The sequence below is a fragment of the Rana temporaria genome, chromosome 1 (assembly GCF_905171775.1).
Source record: "Rana temporaria chromosome 1, aRanTem1.1, whole genome shotgun sequence".
Lineage (NCBI taxonomy): Eukaryota > Metazoa > Chordata > Amphibia > Anura > Ranidae > Rana > Rana temporaria.
The window spans coordinates 557,935,196-557,959,343 of NC_053489.1; the positions used below are offsets into that span (position 1 = coordinate 557,935,196).

Sequence of the window (24,148 nt, forward strand, 5' to 3'; positions counted from 1 at the left end):
ATAACAATTGCTTATGTCTTTCAGACAGTGGCATCTTAGTCATAGTTAGTAGACATTAGAATCATTAAAGCAATTCAACAAGATAGAAAACTTTGCTTGATCACAAATGTTCTCCTTGGTGCCAGGATTGCCTGCATACTTCTCCTTCATTGCCCTAAACAGGCCATAATTAAAATCACTTGCCGACCACAATAAGTATATATATGTTGGTCTGCAAGTGGTTTACCAGAATTATGGCTAAAGATATCAGCCATAACCCCCCTGTATAGTTTTTTTGCAGCCAGTGGCTGGCTTTCTCGTGAAAGCAGTCCGAGTGGCTCATGAGCCGCTAGAATGCTTCCTGAAGCGAGGGGGGACATTCCCCTCCTGCTGCTCGCCAGTGTTTCTCGGCCTTACTGTTTCTGCCAGTTCACCAGAGAAATGATCAGACAGTGCGGCCAGCTGCTCCCATAGGCAATCAAAGAGTAGATACGGCCTTGGAGGCTTTAAGTGACGCCATGATGTCATTTTGGGTCCGAGCAGGAAGTACATTTTATTTTATTTTTTAAAGCAAAAGCATTTTTAATCTTTTGCTTTTAAATGTAAAGAAGAGATGTAATAAAACATGGACGATGTTTGAACCCAGATCTCTCCATAAAGAGGACCTGACATCCTCATTTCTATTACAAAGGATGTGTAATAGAAATAAAAGTGATTTAAAAAAATTAAATAATTAAAGGGACAGTGAAAAAAAAAAAAAAGTACAATAGATAGGAAAAAAAAAATGAAAGCACCCCATCCCTCCATGCTCATGCACAGAAGTAAATGCATTCATAAGTCACGCTTGCATATGTAAGCTTTGAGGTATCGTTAGAGCAGTAATTCTAGTGCTACACCTCCTCTGTAACTCTAACCAGATAACCTGTAAAGGCGTTTAAAGTATCGCCTATGGAGATTTTAAAGCGTGACATGTTATGTACCTGCATAACATCATCTTTCACATTTTTTTTTTTTTTAACAGAAGAACATGTTACCAAAAAAATGGGGTATATATTGTGTGTTTTTTAATTAATTCAAAAAAATCCCCAAAAATTGCGTTTGAAAGAAACGCTGTGCGATTACCGCTTGACATAAAAAATTGCAACAATCACCATTTTATGCCCTAGGGCAGTGATGGTGAACCTTGGCACTCAAGATGTTTTGAAACTACATTTTCAATGATCAACAACAGAGTGCATGAGCATTATGGGAAATGTAGTTTCAAAACATTTGGGGTGCCAAGGTTCGCCATCACAGCCCTAGGGTCTCTGCTAAAAAAATAAAAATGTATAATGTTTTGTAAAGTGTTTATAGCCAAAAATAGTGATTTAAACTTGTAAACAACAAGTGCCAGAATAAGCCTGGTCGGCATGTGGTTAATCCCTTTCAGGGGAGAAATTGGCCAAAAAGATGCAGCTGACCATTAATTAATGTCTACAGTGAACTTGACGGATATGGCATATCTTTGGCCCAACAGTTACTGAAGAACCAAAAGTCCAAGCATGATTTTAGTTATGTAACCCTCAGGTCACATTTAAAATATCTCTATAGCACCATTCTGTGCAAAATAAACAAGTATAGAGCTGATGTTTGCAACATTAAATGAACAGACGCAAAGTGTTCCCTTCATGCCTGTGCTGTAGGTAGATTTGTTACCTTTGACCATTTTGGGAGCTATCTACTTGCCTATGGCTTTTTGACTGTGTATAACTAACTAGTATTGTTTAGCTCCTGAGGATCACACTGTAAAAAGACTGCATGTGACAGACCGATTCACAACATCTGTAGGCATTACCTATAAGGAAGAACAAAGGTCACTAAGGGCTTGCAAAGCCCAGATATCCATAGTAACCATTCATATATTATCGTCTGTGCAACACTTCTATTACGAGTGTAAAGCTTATAGGTTTGTGGAATACCTTACTCTATACACAATTCTGTACTTTGCCCTTTGTTATAGTATAAACTCAGTGCTGTCATCTCCCTGCTGCATATATAAGTGTACAGATCTCTAAGGTTTTTCAGTTTGTGGTATTTTCAGTGCAGCACTTATTAAAAGTATTCTTATTAAATTGAAATAAAAACTACCTTGACAGGTTCAGCTATAAGGACACCTAAAATTAATAAACATTTCAGGGTTAAGCGTAAGTCTCCCAGGCATTAGATATTAATTCCGCTGAGCTCTGAATATTGTTTGAAATGCATATACAGGCGGAAGCCAGTGACAGTAAACACGGCTTGTGCCTACATTACCTACATGGATGTAAGCTTTTATAGCTGCCTTTATTGAGACAACTAATGCTGTCTTTAAAACAGATTGTATATTTTCTTTTTAAGCATAACCTTTGAGAAGCACATAATCTTAAAAGCAGGAGGTGACCTTCAGACATCTGTAATCATGATGTAATAAATCTAAGCATAGTGAGAATTGGTTTGTTCTCCTGCTGGAGGGAAGAAAAACTTCCTTCTCAGTGTTTAGGTTGAAGATCAACACAGCTTTCCTCTATCTTCATAAGCAGTCATTCCATTAATTAGACCTTCAATTCCACTTGAATTAAATTAGCTCTAATTAATAAGTTCATTACAAAGATTGACGCATCGTGTTCAAAGCTTGTGTGCTAAAAGCTGATAAACACCTTCACCCTAATGAAAAATTGATTAGATGGAACAAAAAAGGTACTGGTGAAATAAACCCCTCTCTCTCCCACTGTCAAGTTGATATTCTCAAGCTTTGAAGTTAATCAAGCCATCACTGTTCTTTTAAAAAGTAACAGAACCTGCTGGAGACAGAAATGATTTGACATAGAAAACTGAAGTCTAAGAATGCTTTTTCGTTTTGGTCATCTTCAAAGGTGTGCGCAGCCTATTGCATTAGGGAGTGCACCCCAAATGTATTAAAACATAGACGGTGTTGGTAGGGCAGTGGGTGGTTTCAGTAGAGCAGTGTACTTGTCAGTAGGGCAGACTTTGTCAGTAGTTTTTTTTTTTAGTATTTTGTTTTTAGGGGGGGGGGGCTTATGGTCATCTTACTAATAGTGTAAAAACGTACGTGGTTTTGGTATATGTTGTATAGGACTAGAGACTATGCATCTTCCCTCATATGGTGAAAGACAAAAGGCAGGATGCTTTAGATGGCAGTTGGACATCAGTGGCATTTGAATTTGTGGAATGGTGTTTGTTGCACTTTGGAATGCATGTAGGTCTATCCCAGACTAGGCAGGTATCTCTATTTTATTGCATCATGTTTTCTTTTATTAGCAAAAATGAAGGTATTGTGCGGACAATATACAGTACGTCATAAACTGCAGTTATATCCAATCTCTCATAACAAATGTGTTTTCTTTTAAACTATACTGACCTGCTAATAGTGTTACAGGTTTGGTCAATAAACGTTCCTCTCTACCATACTGTTGTCAGACAAGTCGGTTATTTAAAGCGGAGTTCTACCCAAAAGTGGAACTTCCACTCATTTGTCTCCCCCCCCTCTGGTGCCACATTTGGCACCTTATCAGGGGTGACAGAGGAGCAGATACCTGTCTTTGACAGGTATCCTGCCCCCACTTCCTGGAGCAATGCCGTGGTGCATTATGTCAGCAGTTCATCTCGCTCCTCCTCACTCCTCCTTTCCTCGCTGCTGGCCCAGTAGGAGAGCTTAGCGGTGCATCGCAAATGTGCAGTAGGGACTTGGTGTGAAGCCATAATGCTACACTGACGGGTTCCCTTACCCGCAATGGCTGACAACAACACCTGACAGCTGATGTAAACATCAACTGTGGTGCCGACATCGCTGGACTCCATGACAGGTAAGTGTCCTATTATTAAAAGTCAGCAGCTGCAGTATGTGTAGCTGCTGGCTTTTAATTTTTGCAGGGGTGGGCAGACCTTCGCTTTAAGTTCTCTTTAATATCTAAGATAATGGTGCAAAAGCAGGGGCATTGCAAAAGACCTGGGGCACCCCTGGGCATACCAGGGAGAAAAATAATGTGCCTCGACATGTGCGCCATGTTGAACAGAGGGTTTTTGCCATGTTGCTCTGAGCACAAAATCTTGTGGGCGCGCTCCTGAGTCATACACTTGGTGTCCATAGACGCTGAGTGTATGACTCGCCCCTGGCACCCACGTCATTGGATTTGATTGACAGAAGTGGGAGCCAATTGCTGCGCTGCTATCAATCTATACAATTTAAGCCAGGACTCTGTGAAGAGAAGGATGACAATTCGGGGCTCAGGTAAGTAAAACAGGGGGCTGGGGTGCGGAACACTGCAAGGTGTTTTTTCACCTTAATGCATAGGATGCATTAAGGTAAAAAAAACACAAAGGTTTATAACCCCTTTAATTCCTTGCACACACGATCGGAATTTCTGATGAAAAAAGTCTGACTTTTTCCATTGAAAATTCCGACCGTGTATATGCCCATCAGACTTTTTCCATCGGATATTCTGAGGAATTTCACATGGAGAACATGTTTTCTTTTCCTCCAATGGAATTCTGTTGGAATTCCGATGTGAGTTTGGTCGGGCAAAAGCCTGATCGTGTGTACAGGGCATAAGAGGTAAAGGTTGTTCTATATTTTGCCTACATCTTCACAATGCTAGTCTCTTTTGTGTATTAAAGACTAGTAAAATGCAAATGAAAGGGAGACGACTGTAGGTGTGCTGTGCACATGGACCTTCATGCCTGTGATTTTCAAAGTGCAGCTTCAAAGTCTCAATCCCTAAATGCTTCTGGCTGCTGCATCCTTGCCAACCAAAGTGTTATTGGTTAACATTTGCTACTATACACGGTGCACATTGCTGAGTAGGGGCTTTAATGTACAGATCAAGGCTCTAATTTTTTATTTCACCACACTGTATCTGTATTGACTCATGTACATTTCCTAAATGTATGCAGGTATATTTTAAATTGTCAGTCTGGCATGCAGTGTATGTATTAAAGGTGACAGGACTATGACAGAAATGGGTTGACGAATAAAGTGCAGTTTAGTATAGATTCTAGAAAGCACGATGGTGCAAAATTCAGTCTATATGCTTTATTAGCCAACTTCCACAAAACTGCAGTTTCAGTGATACAGATAAAAAGAGATTTTTTTCCCCCTACATTGTAGCTGAACGTGTTTAAAATAACAGGAACACCAATGATATTTATACTGGACATTCTCAAAACAACAGCAGCTTAAGTTACTCGTACACAGGCTGATCCTGTCACTCTGCACATTTGATGATTGCCTGAATAAATATCTAGCTGAGTTATAAGCACAAGCAGCTTCAGTTACACCAGATGATTGTCTCCCAATTCTGCCAGTTTTAACTGGACATTATAGTTGACATGCCATCAGACCTTCAAATACATTCCTGGCCAATTGATGCTGGAGGAGCATAGAATCTTTTCTGTTATTTGCTGACAGACTCTTGTTCCTTTGAGAGAGAATTGTCTTTGGATTCCCGCTGAGGACAATGGCAGCAGATTTTGGAAGACATTTATGTGCATCTTGTGTTATAGACAGATCAACCTAAAGCAAACCTGTGACCAAACAAGTGAATGAGATATCACTGCCCCAATTATGTTTAAGTACTAGCAGAACCTAAATGGCAATGGTATCACATGAAAAAGAGACTCCTCATAAGATTTTTAAAACTGCTGGAACCTGTCTGAATCTTCTATGGCTGTGCGCAGTCCTCCTATAATGACATCAGTGCCGCTCCTTGCATTATTGTATGCATATGTAGTGTGCCCTGGTAATACATCCTCAAGGGACAAGTCCATAATTATCTGCGCTTATGGGATGTCCCCGGTTTTCCGGGAAGACCGAAAACATTCAGCAATGGAAAGGACTAACAGCACAAGAGAGAATGTGACTGTCATAGTCAAAGCTCCTTTTCCTAAACTGTTGGTTTCACCATTTAAAAATTAAATGCCCGAATGAATTCAAGCTCAAAACTTTGAGAATGATGTTTTAATAATTTATAAATTAAGATTTTTTTTTTTTTATATTTGGCATTTTATTGATTTTATTATCTGTGGAAAAGCAGAGCTTAATTAAGTTACATGTAATTATTCTTTAGAATTGGGAAATAGCAGTAGTTAAGGTAGCGTAATCCCTATAGGTAATGTTGCCTATATTATCCTGTAAAAACCCAAAGAAAATGGTATGATCATTTTCAGTGAAATACAACACACATTTATGTTGTTGATCTCCAAGGACTTTCATTCCCCAGGACAATAGTAATGACACAAACACCTTCTCTGGAGAACAAAACAGAGAGAGCATTTTTATCTGTAACAAAGGCGATTGTTATTTATATGCACTTTTAAAGGCTGATGGGTACTATAATTCACTAGCGAAATGCAAGTAGACACTGTTAAGGAATTAAGAAATAACTACCTACCAGTAGATCTTTAATTTTAGGTGAAGCGGTGCTTTGCTGATTCAGGGCAAACTAACAGATTCACTTTAAAGCTGACCCCCGCAGCATACTCCATTTTCCATTTTTCCCTGAAGGGAGAAGAAAAGCCCAGTAGTTCCAGATATGGGGATCACCTAACCCACGCCCCTTGCTTCCGCTTGACATGAACAACCTTTTTTTGGCAGTTGACAACCTCAATTTAGGCTCAGACTAGGATTGGTTTGAACTGACATAGGTCTGCTTGTCCCTGCTTCTGACATGAAGCAGAGTGGATTGGTAGGAAAGGAAAGATAGTATAGACTTCTGCATAGGCTGGCTATATTATGAACCTGTTGCTTTTCCCTGCATAGACCCTGTTCATTTGAAAAGAAAATTAGGGAGGTGAATGATCGCATTGTTTTCGTGTTTTGCAAAGGGAGAGCATTCGTGGAAGGAATTAGGCATTGTAGATACCAATTATTGTCCAAAAATAAGTCTGACAGGCAAATATTTCTGAAAAAATGTTGTGTTTGGAGACATCAACCCATCCTCTATAGTTTCAGTACCTGTTACTGTTTCCTATTCTAATTGTGAGTTGAACAGAAGGGCAAAAGTGCCCCCTAGGGTAGCTTTAAGTATACACATTTTCACCTGTTAAATACATAGCAGGATCTGGCATATTTATGGCAACATGTAGACAATATCCAAAAATGTGAAGACTTGTATGTATTGAATATGTTGATATTTGAAAAGCATGCAAATATCCTTGACATGTAACTCTCCAACCTAGTTTTTCAACCTATTCCTCTAAAGACTAGTGATTGCAGATGCATCACTATACCCAAAACAAACATCTGTTTTAGGTGGACTAACCTTTTAAGTCCACTTGCCTGGTAACTAAGATAAAAAATCTTAGTGCTTTTATAAGATGCAATTTATGTGATCGTAATATCACAGTATGTGATACATATAGCCTATTAGAAGAGGGAAATATATTTTTTGATCCTCTAGACATCTACTGTATATGTCAGAATAGCATTAAGTATACATTTACTTCAAAGAAAAAAATGGCAAAAAGCTTGTCATATAACCAGCAAGAAAGGTGCATATGTAAGTGCAATCATAGAGTGTGTATTAATCAGCCAGCAAAAAGCCTCTTTCTAATGACTGATTACATTTATAAAAAAAGGTGCCCAGATGCATAGATTTGCAAAACACATGGAAACCAGTCTGCACTTACAAGAAAAGGTACCAAAATGGATTGAGATGTAGAATATGAATAGTTTTTATGTCTGTTAGGTATGCGCTACCTGGGATATCAGGACAAATGCAATTTTCACAGCACGTAATGCTGCACACAGAAAATATTGCAGAGGACTGCAGAGAGCAGTACAGCCCCAGAGCAGATAAAAGGAATTCAGTTTTTGTACAGTATAACTTATCATATGTCATACTTAATGAGCTTTTGAACTGGTTTTGTCTGTATATATTATTTTAAGTGAGTCTTTTGTGACTTGGAAAATAGGGGTTTACCTAGGACTGAGAGGTTAATCCACAAATGTCACAATATAGAACAATAATGATATGGAAGCCCATTACATTCATCTGTGATATGTAATTATATAACTATGGGTTTCCTGAACTTTAACTTTGCAAGCCTATTAGTGCTATAAATTACTTGAAGGCAAAATCTCTATTGAAGGGTGGGTTAAGGGTTTACCTGCAATACAAATGATCTAAAGTGTAAAGTCCCATGTGGAACCAGTAGATCTCACTTACCACAGGGCTGGTGAGTGAATAATGGGTAGTTCAAAGTTTTTTTTTAAATATATACAGCAGATGCATTGGTTTTCATTTCTGGTGATTCCCTTTCTATTCCAGTCTAGTCTTATTTATATAAATACACACAAATGTATATACTCATTTTCAAAATTGTACGGTGTACATTACGAGACCATTGTAGCCTTGTTACTCTTATAAAAAAAAAAAAAAACACAGGTGAACTCTATGTTATGCCCTGGTAGCTTTTGTAATTATTGAAATCAAACCACTGCTATGTCTAACCTACCCATATTCCTAACATTTATATTTACTTTGTGTAGAAATCTGTCCAGTTGACTGCGGCTCTCATGGTGTCTGCATGGGTGGATCATGTCGGTGTGAAGAAGGGTGGACAGGACCTTCCTGCAACCAGAGAGCATGTCACCCACGTTGCTTGGAACATGGTACCTGCAAAGATGGCAAGTGTGAATGTAACCAGGGCTGGAATGGAGAGCACTGCACAATTGGTAAGTAGTAAATCTACTTAGGATATTTCCATTGTCATCTCAGTCATGCATTAATGATCACCTTCTACAAAAGTAATCTTGTGAGGAGACCTAACCATTTGTGTAAAAGCAATGGACCTTTCCACGTAACGTAATTCTCTTTGTCAGCTTGCTAATCATTTGCATGCACAATGACATTTAACATATTTTATTCAATAAATACTAGTTTCATTGCATGAGAGTATGATGTTGTATACAGTCCTATTATTTTATGATAAGGTTTATATAATGAAAAGTACAGTACATTTGTCCTTCCTTCTTCTTTAGTAATAGGCTTTAGATTTTGTACTATACAATGCAGAATACCCAGTACCCAGCATACAGCAATAATAATGGTAACGGGGCTAGTTTGTATATCACATATATTTATACTAGCAAAGGATTTTAAGCTTTCCTTTTCAGTGCTAGATGCTGTGTATATTTGAATTTAAACTGTTCTTTTTTTACAACACAAGAAGATTTATAACACTAAAGATCTTAGCTAAATCTACAAAACACTATAGCACAGACACACACTCGGGCATCTTTTGATCAGTACAGTATATTATGAAGGCATGCATGCCATTCCCATGAAATGAAAATTCAAAAACAACTTATCTTTGCAGGCAACCATTATCTCTCGTCCGAATTCATTTTTTGACTGTTTCTTGATAAAATGAATATTTGTATATGAAGATATATGACAGATGTATACAGTTATTTATACAACCAACTTAAAGCATAATATATCAGTGTCACTTACAGTTCCGGAACCTGTGTAAATGACTATATTTAACCCAATGTTGTTCTACGAGGGTTGAACTCTTCTGTGACTTTGCAAAGTAGCAGCCATATAATAAATATATATATTTTTTTGGATATGGTGGTCTAAAGCAGCATATTTTAACCCTGGGTGACTTCTGAGTTCTTCAGGGATGCCTTGGAAAAATGCTTAAACATTGCCCCAAAGTACCCAAAAAGTGTCAAAAGCCAGCAAGTGGATCAAGCCTGCTTTTTTTGTTATAAATAACCATAAGTTTGGGTGCTGTGTGGACCACAGGATGACATTCTAACAACTGATGATGTCATTGATAATGAAGACATCAGGCACCTGTTCTTTGCCACTCCCCTGCCTCTCTCCTCCTGCATTGACATCACATTAGCTAAGATAGGGATAGAAATTGAGGGAAAAAATAAACTCTAGAATCCTAGTCAGTACCAGCGTGCAAAGATGCATTTGCAATAAATCACCCCTAATATTGTGTGCCCTATGTGTGTTGATGCTTCTTTTTTTTTGGCCCACATACATACATTTACCAAATCTATCAAATTATTTTTTAGGTTTGTGCCAGAAACAACTGTAGAGGTTGTTTGATGACTTAAAACACTCATATGGCCACAGTATAACTGCATTTGCAGACCCAACCTCTCCATGGGATCATACTGTATGTGACCTATACTTTCGGTGTTAACAGGTGAAACCCTGTCACCTGATAAGTGGCACATGATAATGTCAAAAACTGAACTTCACCATTGTGAAGTTGTTGCCACTTTAAAGAGTTTTTATTATTTGTATTCAATTTTGAGATTGGGCTCACTGTTATAAAAGACGACTTAATGTGTTTAGTGTTAAAATCTCTTTTTCTTAATCAGGCACATAGTAATAATCAGTAATGTACTCCAAAAAAGGGTTTTTACACTACCATAAATCCTATGCTTTTTATTTCTTTGGTGGGGGAAGGGAACTGGCCTCCATGTTTTGAATTGAAAGCAGTGAGGCTTTGTACACACGACCGAGAAACTCGTCGTAAAAGAAACATAATTTTCCTCGGCGAGTTTCTTGTCAGGCTTGTCAAGAGTCTTGTCAAGCTTTCTTTGCGTACACACTGTCAAGACAAAATCTCATCGTTCTCAAACGCGGTGATGTACAACACGTACGACGGCACTATAAAGGGGAAGTTCTAATCCATTGGCGCCACCCTTGGGGCTGATTTTGCTAATCTCATGTTACTGCGTGTTAAGTAAAAGTTTGGTGAGAGACGATTCATGCTTTTCAGTCTGTTACAGCGTGACGAATGTGCTATCTCCATTATGAACGCTACTTTTACCGAAGGTGCGCTCCAGTCTCATACTTTATTCTGAGCATGCGCGGGTTTCTAAGCATACACACGAACGTGTTTCTCGTCATAAACCAGCCCGACGAGAAACACGACGAGGAAATAGAGAACTTGTTTTTTTTTCGAGATCCATGACAGTCTTCTCGACGAAAAACATACACACGACCGCTTTCCTCTGCAAAAAAGCTCTGCCACCGAGTTTCTTGATGGATTTTGTCGAGGAAAACGGTCGTGTGTACGGAGCCTGAGAGATTTCAGCATTATCTTGTGTCCATTGTATAGCCAATAACCACTGTGTACATGTGAAAGCAGAAGCTATTAATAGGTGATTGTAAATCAATGTAACACCTCCGAGTTTTGGTATTTGAAAATGCTATTGATATTGACCTCATATTTGTATACAACAGGATAGTTATTGCTTTCAAGCTGCTAATCCCATTCCAATAAGTATCATACATTGCTACACCGTGGGGTTGATTTATCAACCGAAAAGAGCATGTTCACTTTCAAAGTGAATTTCCGCTCACCTTAGTGAAAAAGATTAAACAAAGTGAAAATGTACTTTGTAAAAAAATACCCAATTATTTACAAAGGGAAGAAAAAACAGGGTTTTTGCTTGCACATGATTGGATGATTTAAATGGGTTGTAAAGGCTTGTGTTTTTTCACCTTAATGCATCCTGTGCATTAAGGTGAAAAAACACCTGGCTGTCACGGCCCCCCAGCCCCCCCATTTTACTTACCTGAGCCAGTTCACCTGCTCTGTGTGTCCCCCGGTGTCCTCGTTTATGCAATGTCCTCGTCTATGGATGCCGAGTGTATGACATGGGAGCGTGCCCGCAAGGTAACCCCCTCAGGAGAGAGCTTCCCAGACGGGGTTTGCTATTGCGGGGAGGAGCCGCAAGAACTGCCATGGGACCCCAGAACAGCAGGATCGGGCCACTCTGTGCAAAACTAACTGCACAGTGGAGGTAAGTATGATATGTTTGTTCTTTTTTTGTTTTTTAATTAACCTTTACAAACACTGACTTTAAGTCAGTTTTGTAAATGAGGTGAATTGATGTATCGTGTTCAAGCAAAATCCTGTATTTCTATTGTACGCTACAGGACACAGGGACTGTAGTCATATTTTTTTTGAGTTAAATGTCGCTACCCCCCCCCCCCTTTTTTCTGTTTTGCTTGTTTTTTTGTTTTTTTGTTTTTTCCTTGCACATAATTGTGTATTCTTTTGCAAATTGAATTCTCACTGTTTCACTGCATTCACTAAGGTAAGTAAAATCTTACTTAGCAATGTAAAAATGCTCTATTCTAATAAATCAATGTCATTGCTTCAGATTGATTGGTTTTAGTATCTTCTATCAGCCAGTGACCTAAATGTAGAGCACAACAGCAGAATTGAATAGATGTTAGATACATGATTAGCTTGCTTTGTGTGTTGTTGTTCTGGGTTCGATTCCTACCATAGACAATACCTGTGCATTTATATATTTCCCCCCTGTTTGTAGGAATTTCCTCTGGGTGCTTCAATTTCTTCCCAACAATCCAAACATGTGATGGAATGGATTTTTTTTTTAATTAGCCTTACTGTATGTGCTTAAATGTATGACTATAGTAGAGACATAATAGTAGATCCTTGGGAACAGATCTGGTTTTAGGGCATTTTGACCACTGCCATCAATGAGTAAATCTTAGAACATGTTAGAATTCTGAGACTTGCTTTGTCTTGACAATGTGCTATATTAGTAAACAAGATTTTAGACCTCTTAATAGTTTACTGAAGGAGATCACTCTGCATCCATGGTAGGTAAAATCTAATAGGAACTCATCTTTTACTAAATAATGAGAATGCAGTGGGCTATGGGGTGAAGTAACTGACCAAATATAGAAATACATTGTTTTCTTATTAGGTCCTGCACTTGTGGAGAGGAGAATTTTAAGCAGATTATGCAATTTTCTTTCCTTCCATCACAGATGAATGAAACAAACAAAACTGCTTGATTCCCCTATCAATACAGTTCGGGTTGATGGGGTAATCCCTCCCATAGTGACAATGGTCAATGCTGGAGGCTACAGCTGCCAGCAGTGATCATGTGCAAGAAATATGACAGGCTGACTATACTGAAGTTGATGGATCGTCTTCAGTACAACCAGCCTGCCCATGAATGGATTGAATCTCAGACAGTCCCTGCTAAACCAGGCTAGATTTAATCCACCTGTGGCTTTACTGCTTGAGTGAATTAGTAAGGGATCCATTAAAACTCTTTATTATTTTACCCATATATCTTCAGGGCAGAGCATATACCCACCCTGAGTTAAAGCAAGGTCTACCCTGTTTAATTGGTAAAGGGGTCCGAAGGGCCAATATACCAATGTATACTATGTGTACAGATTGATTCAATGTATAGGGATCTGTGGCAAACAGTTGCTTGTATAGAATCTGGCCAATCTGGATTAAATTCAGGTTTGGAGGCATTGACTCACCCATCACAGACCACTTTTTTTACAAGTTCCTCTAATAGACCAAGTTGTTCATAAACAGTGTCAGTTATAGGGTAGAAACAAACCATTTTACCATGACAGGGGTGCTCACAGTTGTCCTCTTTATTCATTTATGTAAAACCCCTTATCCTAAAGGTTAAAAAATGTTGTTGTATCTACTTTAAAATGTTTCAGGAGTTCTGCTCTAATTTACTAGTCAAGTCTATGTAAATATGCTAGTGCATTTAAAGCCCCGCACACACACAGGCCGAATGTTGGGAGACAACGGGCAGTTAAACAACAGCTCAGCGGGGGAGTTTGCCAAACTAACCTCACATGGTTATTACAGCAGCTCCAAAAGGAGCTGAAAAAAACTGTAGTGTGTACCCGGGTTAACAATTATCTCTCCACAGATTAACAATACTGCTGTCAAAAAGTTCCTCATTTGCTCCTCTACCCATAGTGGAGACACCCTAAGATTAGAAGTGTGTTTCTGGCCAGATTACCACGTGAAAATAAAGTTAAAAAAAGCCTAATAAAAAAACGAATGCAGCCATTGGAAAGCTGCATTACATTATAATTTTATTTTTGTATTTAATAATGCTTTAAATCTTTAGAGATCCTGCTAAAATAAGATACATTTTATTTTAGGTGCATTTTTCATTATATTTTCAATATTTGCGCTATTTTCCTAATCCAGTCCAAAATTATTCTGTATTTAAATATGAATTAATATGCAAATTAGCAAAGTGTAGCTGACAATGCAGCTATTTTTTGTATTTTAAGAAATAGACCAGAAGGCTTTACTAGTGTAATGTACTTGTTTTGTAATCACCGGTGTATACATACGGGCAGATAATGTCGCAGTGGGATATGATTTGTGATTTATTAACCAGGGAGGACAGGATTTTGTATAGTTTGAAGAGTGACAGTTTTCTGCACTCCCTAGATTTGTTTTAAATAAGGTCTCCTCCTAGTTTTACCTTGACATCTGTTTGCAGTGAGCATGTCTTTTAATGTTGGGGGACAGATTAGATGGTGAAGCTATATTAAGGCATGCTCTCAGAGGGGATATTTTGTGTGCAGTATTAATTAATGCAGGATCCTTATTAATATCCACTTTTCTCAGAGTCCCTCTTCTCTAGCAGCTATCAGTTAATTTACACAGTGCACTAGAAAGGGAACATAACTTTGCCTAATTACATAAATGTAGCATGTTCCAGTGCAATTACTAGCTTACATGTACTATAGAGGAAAAAAAACTAAATATGTTATAAGTAAAAACAAATAAAGTGGTATACATTTAATCTGCTCACACTGCCTAAAGAGAACCACCCAGCCATTTTAAACCTGTAGGGGTCTATTCATACCAGTTGTGGTGGGACTGTGTTGGGTAGCTTTTCCAGCACACTCCCAAAAAATGCTTTGTCTTATATGTGCTTGGTTTAAACCACCATGTTGTGGTGGTGTGCAGTAAACCACATATATCTATAGAAATGATGCACAGCTAGCATTGCATTAAGTGTGTGCATATAAGAAATGGCAGAAAGAGGCTGGAGAAAGATCAAAAGTACAGCGAATGGGGAAAGAAGAAAAAGTGCAAAACATGACAATTGTTTATAATCCACAGTGCACACTAAATGTTGTCCCGTTAGCCAAAGTCAAGTTTGGGAGGTTGAGCCCTTAGTACCAAAGGGAAATCAGAGGGCCTTACAGAGAAAATAAATTAAGACAACATCATTTGTCCATACAATTGTTTCTCTTACATATACTAGCAATTGTGTGTCCATTCCATAAACCCCCTTGCAGCATGGTTAATGTGCATTGTCAAGGAGGGGGCATGCAGGCACATTGGTGAGGTAGTAACCAGGGGGGAAGGAGTGTTTGGTGTGCAGGTGGGCTGGTGAAAATGAGAGAGAGGTTTGTTTAGTGTGCAGGTGAGACGGGAATGGGATCGTTCAGCATTAATGTTATGCAATATAGTGGAGAACTGCAGTTGAACATGCATGCAGGTATGGTATTGAAAGTGTGTGGCGGTAAGAGCAGGGATGACGAAGGGGTTCAGCATGTACGCTTGGTGGTGAAATCCAAGGAGGGTTGGGTTAAGTGTACAGGTGTGGAGGTAAGAGCAGGGAAGAGGAGGGGTTCAGCATGTAGGCATGGCGGTGAAATCCGGGGAGGGTTGGGTTAAGTGTACAGGTGTGGTGGTAAGAGCAGGGAAGAGGAGGGGTTCAGCATGTAGGCATGGTGGTGAAATCAGGGGAGGGTTGGGGTTAGGTGTACAGGTGTGGTGGTAAGTGCAGGGAAGAGGAGGGGTTCAGCATGTAGGTGTGGTGGTGAAATCGGGGGAGGTTTGGGGTTATGTGTACAGGTGTGGTGGTGAGAGCAGGGATCTTGACATCAACTTTGAACTTTGCTTTGCTGTCAATTTGGTTGGAAATTTTTGCCTATTGAGAAACATTACCTGAATATGTAAACAACTCCATCAATAATTGTTTTAAAAAGACTGCTTATCTGGACTAGATATATTATATAAAATATAGAACAGAAACATGCAGTCACATGAAAAGTAAATCATTTTAAGAGACATTTCAACAATGAATATTTATTTGTGTACACATTTTAGTAGAAGGCATTGTTAAATGCTTCCCTTACAAAATGATATGCTTGCCTTCTCTGCTTTAAGGGTGTAACATATATGTAAAATATATACAATGTATCAGTTCAATAAAGAGTATTCACGTTGACATTAACAGTCTTTCTATGATCACTCAGTAAATTGGAGGAAAACTAGTGGGAAGAATAGATGAATGTTCGATATAAATATCAGTTAGGTATACTCTGTTCAGCTGATCCTTGACAATATAAATACTTGGGCAACTTAAGATGTGAGCTGAAGTAAGAAACTGTATGGGTTTAGGCGAGCGATAATTACACTCTAATCGCACCTTAACACCTATACCTAAATCAGTTTATTGGATTTGTCATTTAGGCTTACTCTCTACATATGAAACAGGCATCCAGTCATGCCTTTTCTAATGCTTCACAACATTTGTAATAATAAGCAGTGTAAATACTTTTTTTTAAATCTGTTTCCTAGGGGTCATGTGTCTTGGGCGCTTGGTGAGTAATTCCAAGAGCAGTGAAGTCACCCATAGGTACCAATGCTGTAGGTTTTATCAAAGTCTCTTTCCACCAGCCGCAGCAGCCACATGGCACCCAGAGCTTTGATTAAAAGAATAGTAATAAAGTATCACAGAGGGTGTGCAGCATTAGAGAAGGCAAAGTGGATGCAATATTTAAAGCTTACTTAGTAGATAACATTTCCTTCTTCTTTAATCCTAAAACCAAGATTTGTAATATTGGATGTAATAGCTACATTGGTTCTCTTTTATGAGACTTTTTCCTTTATTTTTCACCTTGTGGTCCTTCCAGAAACATGTTTATAGACTAAGGGCCATTTTTATAGTGGATCTGACAATCAGCAAACATTCTCTGCAGTTGAATCTTCCATCTTCGTGTGGTTTACATGACAGTCACTGATTTTCCACCAGAGAATGTTTAGTGAAAGTCACATTCTGGTACAATGTTTTTATTGACATAAAAAGGGAAACAACACACACAACAACGGGGTGGGTGGAGAAGAGAGCGGCGGGCAAGAGGCCCAGAAACAGAGGGGAGGCAAAGAGGAAGTGGAAAAGGAAAAAGAGAGGTCCCCTAGGCTGGGAATGGGGTCAAATTAGTTTGAGAGTCCTAGACTGGTCAGGTGCAAAGTAGGGAATGCATAGGACCACCATGGAGGGTTGTCAAGGTGTTCTTTACCTCCGGAAATGAAACAGCCAGGCCCTTGCTGTTGTGTGTTTAGCTGAAATAAATAGGTTTGTGGCTAGTTACAGCTGGTGATAGAAGAGGCCCTTGTGGAAAGTTATGTGAAAGAGGGAAGATAGGTATCTAAAGACCCTAATCCCACGAGACGGGCAGGACCACCATATATGTATTTCATCTTTCCGCTGACCAAACCCCCAAAGCGTCTATTACCGCAGGATGGGTTTGACTTGGCAATGCAGGCTGGAACCCATTACCAACATAGGAGAACCTTATAGGCTGCCTCCAACGTGACTGTGTTAAAAGACCACTTTGCTATGCTGGATCAGGCTTTACTCCAGTCTGCAAGGTCTATGGGAAACAGTTGACATTCCAATTTAAGCACATAGGAGAGGGTAGTAAAGGTGCTGCTGGCGGTGAGTGAGGGGTAAATTATGGAGATGGTGCCGTGGGTGCCTGTGCAGTGCTGGCAGGTGTGTTCGGCAGTCATTTGATATGGGAAGGAGTCATGACGCCGAAGGGAAGTTATCCAGTGTCGCAGCTGAATGCAATGGAAGAATTCGGATGGCAGAGATTCATGTGTCTCTTGGACTGAGGACCATGTGGGGAAATCCCGTGCTTTCCAAGAACCAAGAAAATTACGAACCTGTGAAAACCCATGGGTGGGCCACCACGAGAAGTGAAAGTCACATTAATTTCCATATGAATAGACACACAAGACTATGGCAGGCCATAGATGATGTGATTTTATTTTCCGCACCCTGTGGAAAATTGCTTGATTTCCCCATCAACACAGTCCATGTTGATGGGGCAATCCCTCCCGTGGAGCTATTGTGTTCTTCAGGCGGAAGGGGCACAGGGAGCCATCCCTGCTGGGAGAACACAGTGATTATTGCCAGTGGCTATAGCTGCCTGGAAATTGGACATGCTGGTTGTACATAGTTTGACAGCTGGATCAACTGTTGATCGTACAATCAACCTGACCATCCACAGATCAAATCTCACCTGGTTCCTGCTGAACTGGCAGAGAATCAATACCTTAAGGTGGAGCTGGCCCTACATCCTCAGTAAAGACAGGTACATGAACTGTAAGCTGTTTTGTAAATAATCTGCCAGGAGATGAGCCACATGGATTTCAAGGAATAAAAAAAAAAAAGTAAAAAAAAACTAAAGATATTTTTGTCTGTTTAATTATACTACCTAGGGTGTCAAGAAATCTGTAATACTGCATAAAACAACTTGTTACTAAAATAATAGTGTCCTAGAAGGTAATAGTCTAAGCTTCTTTTTGCAACACATTGGGATAGGTTTACTACAGTTAAATAGACTGTTCACTTTGCAAGTGCAGTTACTCTCTGCAAGGTAATTATCCTTAGTGAATGCGGTAAAGGTCCATGGAAGGAAAATTAAAATAAAAGCAAAAAGCGTATTTGCTTGCACATGATTGGATTATGGAGTGCAACTGCACTGCAGTCTTTTAGTAAATCAATCCCCTTAAATTGGTTCTAAAGGGAAAGTTTTTTTTTACCTTAATGCATTCTCTGCTTTAAGGTGAGAAACCTTCTGCATTCTGCCTCCTCATTGGCTCAGAGTCAGCTGTTGGCTCCTGCTGCCAATCACAGTCAGTGATGAGGGAGCGGGAGAGCGAACTATGCTCTGTGTGTCAATGGACACACAGACCGGGACTGAGAAACGAGCACACACAAGTGCCCCCATAATGAACAGATTGCTGTGGGGGCACTCGGCAGGGGGAGGGGGCAAGGAGTGCAGAAGGGGGGCTCGAGAAGAGGAAGGTTGGTGCGGCTCTGTGCAAAACCACTGCACAGAGCAGGTAAATATGTTTGTTATTTTGATAAAAAAAGTCAAGCATTTACAATCACTTTAAGTCAATGTTATATAAGGGCTCAGCGGCTCTATAATCTACTCTCAAAGCACACAAACTAAGCATAAGCCTTCTGTGTTCCACTTTCCAGTCTGGTTCTGATTTCAATGGCGTTTGGGTTGTTTTGTTGAGCGACATTGATTTTCATGTACATTTAGTCAATTGAAATGGAAATGTGGCCTGAGAAAAACTGTAATTCCTTCACACTACAAAAAGAGAAGCTATTTGTTATATATTGCAATTCCCTGATGCAAAGGGACAGCAGATCATTAATGATCAGAAATGTGAGATTCTTTGTTTAGACACAAAGTTGGCCATATATGTCTTTACATACCACCCTGTCACCCTCATGTTGCCTCAGGGGATAGGATTCTGGCAGCACGAAACCTGAAAATGAAATGCACACATCGAGGGAATTGCACAAACAATGTGAAGTTTCACAACTATTATCGGTTTCAATAAGGTATTTGTCAACATCTACACTGAAATGAATAAGATATCAATTTCTGCAGAAAATGAGGACAGCTGTGAATATTTTGCTTGCCATGTTTCCTTGACACCAGTTCTCCTTTGAGACCATTATATATGTTTAAACTGTGAACAACTGCTTTGGTATATGGGAAAAGCAATCAAATCAAGTTCTTAAAAGTGCATGAAACTGAAACTGAAATGAAACTTATGGGACACCCGTCACATTTTTAATAGCTTACTAAACTTCAAGTGTCAGACTTCCTAAAACGAAAGGAAATTTTGAGTAGATGCAGATAGGTTAGATGACATGCTGTGTCTTTGTCTATTTCTGATCCAGCAGTCAGAATAAGACACCGCTGCTAAGCCTGAACTAAGACACAATAACCTCAAACTGTGAGGATCTGAGAATTCCTAAAGATACATGTAAATTTCAAGCCTATTTCCTGAGGGGCGTAAAAGGTCAGCAGGTAGTTAAAGGGAAATTATAGTTATTTGCAAAAGGTATAATTTTTAGATATTACTGCAGTTTACCTGCTTTTGTTTGCTATGTCATATACTCATGAAATAATTTTATAGGTAACTTTGTAGGTTCTCAGAAAATGAGAAGGGGAAGAACTCACAATGCCACATCCGTAAATTGGTGAGGAAAAACATAAAAGGTTACTCCTTACAGTAACTGTTGGTCGGACTTTAAAGGCATGGAAACAATGGAGAAATGGCAAAAACTAATAATATTTATTGAAAAACCTACATAGTATAATAACAGTGTTCAATAATTAAAAATCATATAAAATGATGGTTTGTATAGTGAGCCCTTGTGTATCTACGCGTTTCACCATGAGGCTTCTTCAGGACGATCAAGGTTCAGAAAGATAACAAGAAAGAAGAACAAGTCTCACTGTCTTGGAATGGACTAAGCCTCATGTACAAATTTCCGGAAGTGAGAAGGTTTCCAAAATATGAAAGGCTTCCAGCAAGCTTCGGAGAAGATAAGCAGCGTGCAGTTGATTAACTATGGTAGAAAGGTGCTAGGCAGATAATCAATAATCTCAAGACCTCGAAGATACGGAATATATAAGGCAGAATGCGAGAGGGTAAATCGCACAGAGGTGATTCTGATGCAGAAAGGAATCACACACGGATAGCCAGACTCCAAGATGGAAAACACATGGAGCTTTAATGGCCACTGGTGGGGTGTCGTAAAACCCACCTGGCAAAAAATGCCAAAGAAAAAAATAATATGGATCATACAATGAGATAACCAGACCCCCCGGGAGACAGCGTCCTGCTATGCACTTATACTATGTATGTTTTTTAATAAATATTATTATTTTTTGCCATTTCTCCATTGTTTCCATGCCTTTAAAGTCCGACCAACAGTTACTGTAAGGAGTAACCTTTTATGTTTTTACTTTTGTAGGTTCTCCTTATTGTGTACATCTGCATTTTATACAGTGTAGACATTATCCTTGGTGAGCAACCTGGAGAGTGTATTGTTCCCAAGGTGTGTATATATATATATATATATATATATATATATATATATATATATATATATATATATAGACTTAGTGCTGATCATAACCGTTATAGAGATGGGGAAGGGGTGGGAGCAATTTATTTGTGCTAAACTGCTAAGCAGGAAGCACAGCATGCATATGTAATAGGCTCATTTAGCAGTCTAAATATATTAAAGACTGATTACAAATTAGCACATTACACAAATACATTAGCTTGTGTTTATTTACAGGTAGCTGCGAGCTCACATTAGCATCTTTATCTTTCAATTAATAAGAACTCAATATTTATTTCAGGCATTTATATAGTTACAACAATTTACGCACTGCTTTACATTCACATGAGTCCCTGCCCTTAAGAAGTTTACCAACTAAGGTCCCCATCTCACATACAGTACATACTAGAGCCAATTAAAGTATAACTAAAGGCAAAACTTAGTTTTAGAGCGTGGAGAGGGATTAGAATGCTTGTCTGTGCCCCTGTAAAGAAGATTCACCCTCTCTGTTTGTTCTGTTTACCGTTATCATTGAAAGTGAAAGTAAAAGAAAATCCCAAATTTTGTGTTGTTCCCAGAAAAGTAATAGAGGGAATACTAGTTCTGGTGACCAGGGAATTCCCTTAATTTGCAGTAATTTCCTCCCACTTATTGTTTGGCTATGGGACAGGAAGTGGAGGGAATTCTCTGTGATTGGACACATATGCCAAAAATAGTTTGACTGGGGTTCTAACCCTCCCTTACTCTAAAATGAAAAAAAATATGTTTTTCCTATAGTTCTACTTAGTCCTACCAGCATGTCTTTGGAGTTGGGAAGAAAACCCATGTAAGAACAGAGAGAACGTGCAAGCTCAATACAGTGGCATGGCATGGGATTTGAGATATGTACCCCAGTGCTGCAAGGTAGAAGGGCAAACCACTGAGCCATTGTAGTTTTCAGGTCATTGTTTAAATGGGTTGTAAAGATAAAAATGTTTTTTCTTAAATAGCTTTCTTTACCTTAGTGCAGTCCTCATTCACTTACCTCATCCTTCCATTTTGCTTTTAAATGTCCTTATTTCTTCTGAGAAATCCTCACTTCCTGTTCTTCTGTCTGTAACTCCCCACCGTAATGCAAGGCTTTCTTCCTGGTGTGGAGTGTTGTGCTCGCCCCCTCCCTTGGACTACAGGAGAGTCAGGACGCCCACTAACACACGGCTCCTTTTTCTATCTGCAATGTAGAGAGCATCTTGACTCTCCTGAAGTCCAAGGGAGGGGCGAGCACGACACTCCACACCAGGGAGAAAGCCTCGCATTACTGTGTTGAGTTACAGACATAAGAACAGGAAGTGAGGATTTCTCAGAAGAAATAAGGACATTTAAAAGCAAAATGGAAGGATGAGGTAAGTGAAGGAGGACTGCACTAAGGTAAAGGAAGCTATATAGGAAAAAAAATGGTACCTTTACAAACCCCTTTAAGTTCAGTTTCAGTGACATACAGCTTCTCCCGTGATCCTCTGTTCTTACCCATCCCAATATGGCTGGCATCAGCCTCAATGACTTCAGTAAGAATTATTCAGATAAGGGCAGCTAGAATATTGTGAGGACCTTCTCCCTCACCCATCCAGCCAGAATAGGAATGAATAATACTGTAGTTTTGCAGACTAGGGGGCAGATCCACATACAATTAGATGGGCGCAGCGTATGTGAGATACGCTACGCCGCTGTAACTTACTTTTGGCATCTTTGAATCCACAAAGAATTCGCGCCGTAAGTTACGGCGGCGTAGTGTATCTCTCGCGGCGTAAAGGCGCCTAATTCAAATCGGCGAGTAGGGGGGCGTGTTTCATTTAAATGAAGTGCGTCCCCGCGCCAAACGAACTGCGCATGCGCCGTCCCTAAATTTCCCGCCGCGCATTGCGCTAAATGACGTCGCAAGGACGTAATTTTTTGTGACGTGGATGTAAATTATGTCCAGCCCGATTCACGGACGACTTACGCAAACAATTTTTTTTTTTTTTTAATTATACGCGGGAACGACGGCCATACTTAACATTGAGTACGCCACGAAATAGCAGCTTTAACTATACGCCGAAAAAAGCCGACTAGAGACAACGTCAAAAAATGCGACGGCCGCTCGTACGTTCGTGGATCGTCGGAAATAGCTAATTTGCATACTTGACGCGGAAAACGACAGGAACGCCACCCAGCGGACGCCGAAGAATTGCATCTTCGAAGACGTACGCCTGTCGGATCTAACCCAGATGCCGTCGTATCTTGTTTTGAGGCTTCAAAACAACAATACGACACGGGAAATTTGAAAGTACGCCGGCGTATCAGTAGATACGCCGGCGTATCAGTAGATACGCCGGCGTACGCTCTCTGTGGATCTGCCCCTAGGTATTTTGTATCAAATACAGATTTCTGTACTGTTTCTCCACAATAGTAGCTGGTCATTTTATAATAAAACATGGGACAAAAAAATCCATCAGTGAGAATGCACGACCAGATGCGTTTCCATTAGGCCGTCCTAGTCTAAAATTAGCTAAATGATGTTGGTGGGAAATGTATAGTATCTGAGAGATGTGAAATCACTTTACCATGACACACTTTAACTCTGTCTTTTAGCACTTCAAATAGATTAAAAAAATAAAAATCTAAATTGCAAATGTGTGAATTTGCATGAGGCGAAAAGCTGCCTTGTTTTGATTTGTCAACACCTATTTTTTTTAAAAATATAATAGGAAAAAAAAAGGAGTTTCTATCATTGGGATGGGTGTACATGGCCATCTGCTACGCCACTTGCCCGCAGCTCCATCACTTAACATATGAGACAGGCTACAGCTGTTTAATTGCTGCAGTGTTGAACAATTATCTATCTGCCCAAAATTTATATTTATATGTGTATGCATAGAAACCATGTGGTTAAACATAAGTGATCTAATTGTGAACTAATATCATTAAGCATTCATTAATTAAACCCCTGTGGAGTAATGAACAATAAAAAATAAATAAATAAAATCTTAGTTGGTTTAAATAAATGCAAGATAGCAGCTTGATTATTTTAATTAGCATGTTGTTTGCAGGTTGCAGTTTCTTCTGCCATGACAAAATTCCATAGGCGCCTTCGTACTGCGTGTGACACATACGGCATATTTCCTATGTGTTCTATTTTGC

The 24,148-nt window shown here is 39.4% G+C and overlaps 1 protein-coding gene across 3 annotated transcripts in view; it reads left to right on the forward strand.

Moving 5' to 3' along the window:
• TENM3 (teneurin transmembrane protein 3) overlaps positions 1-24,148 on the forward strand; it is a 1,530,681-nt gene that overhangs the window by 1,309,181 nt on the left and 197,352 nt on the right. For all 3 annotated transcript variants that reach the window (XM_040333815.1, XM_040333823.1, XM_040333831.1), the window contains one exon: positions 8,504-8,689. In XM_040333815.1, coding sequence (XP_040189749.1) covers positions 8,504-8,689 — 186 coding nt within the window. The remainder of the gene's footprint in view (positions 1-8,503; positions 8,690-24,148) is intronic.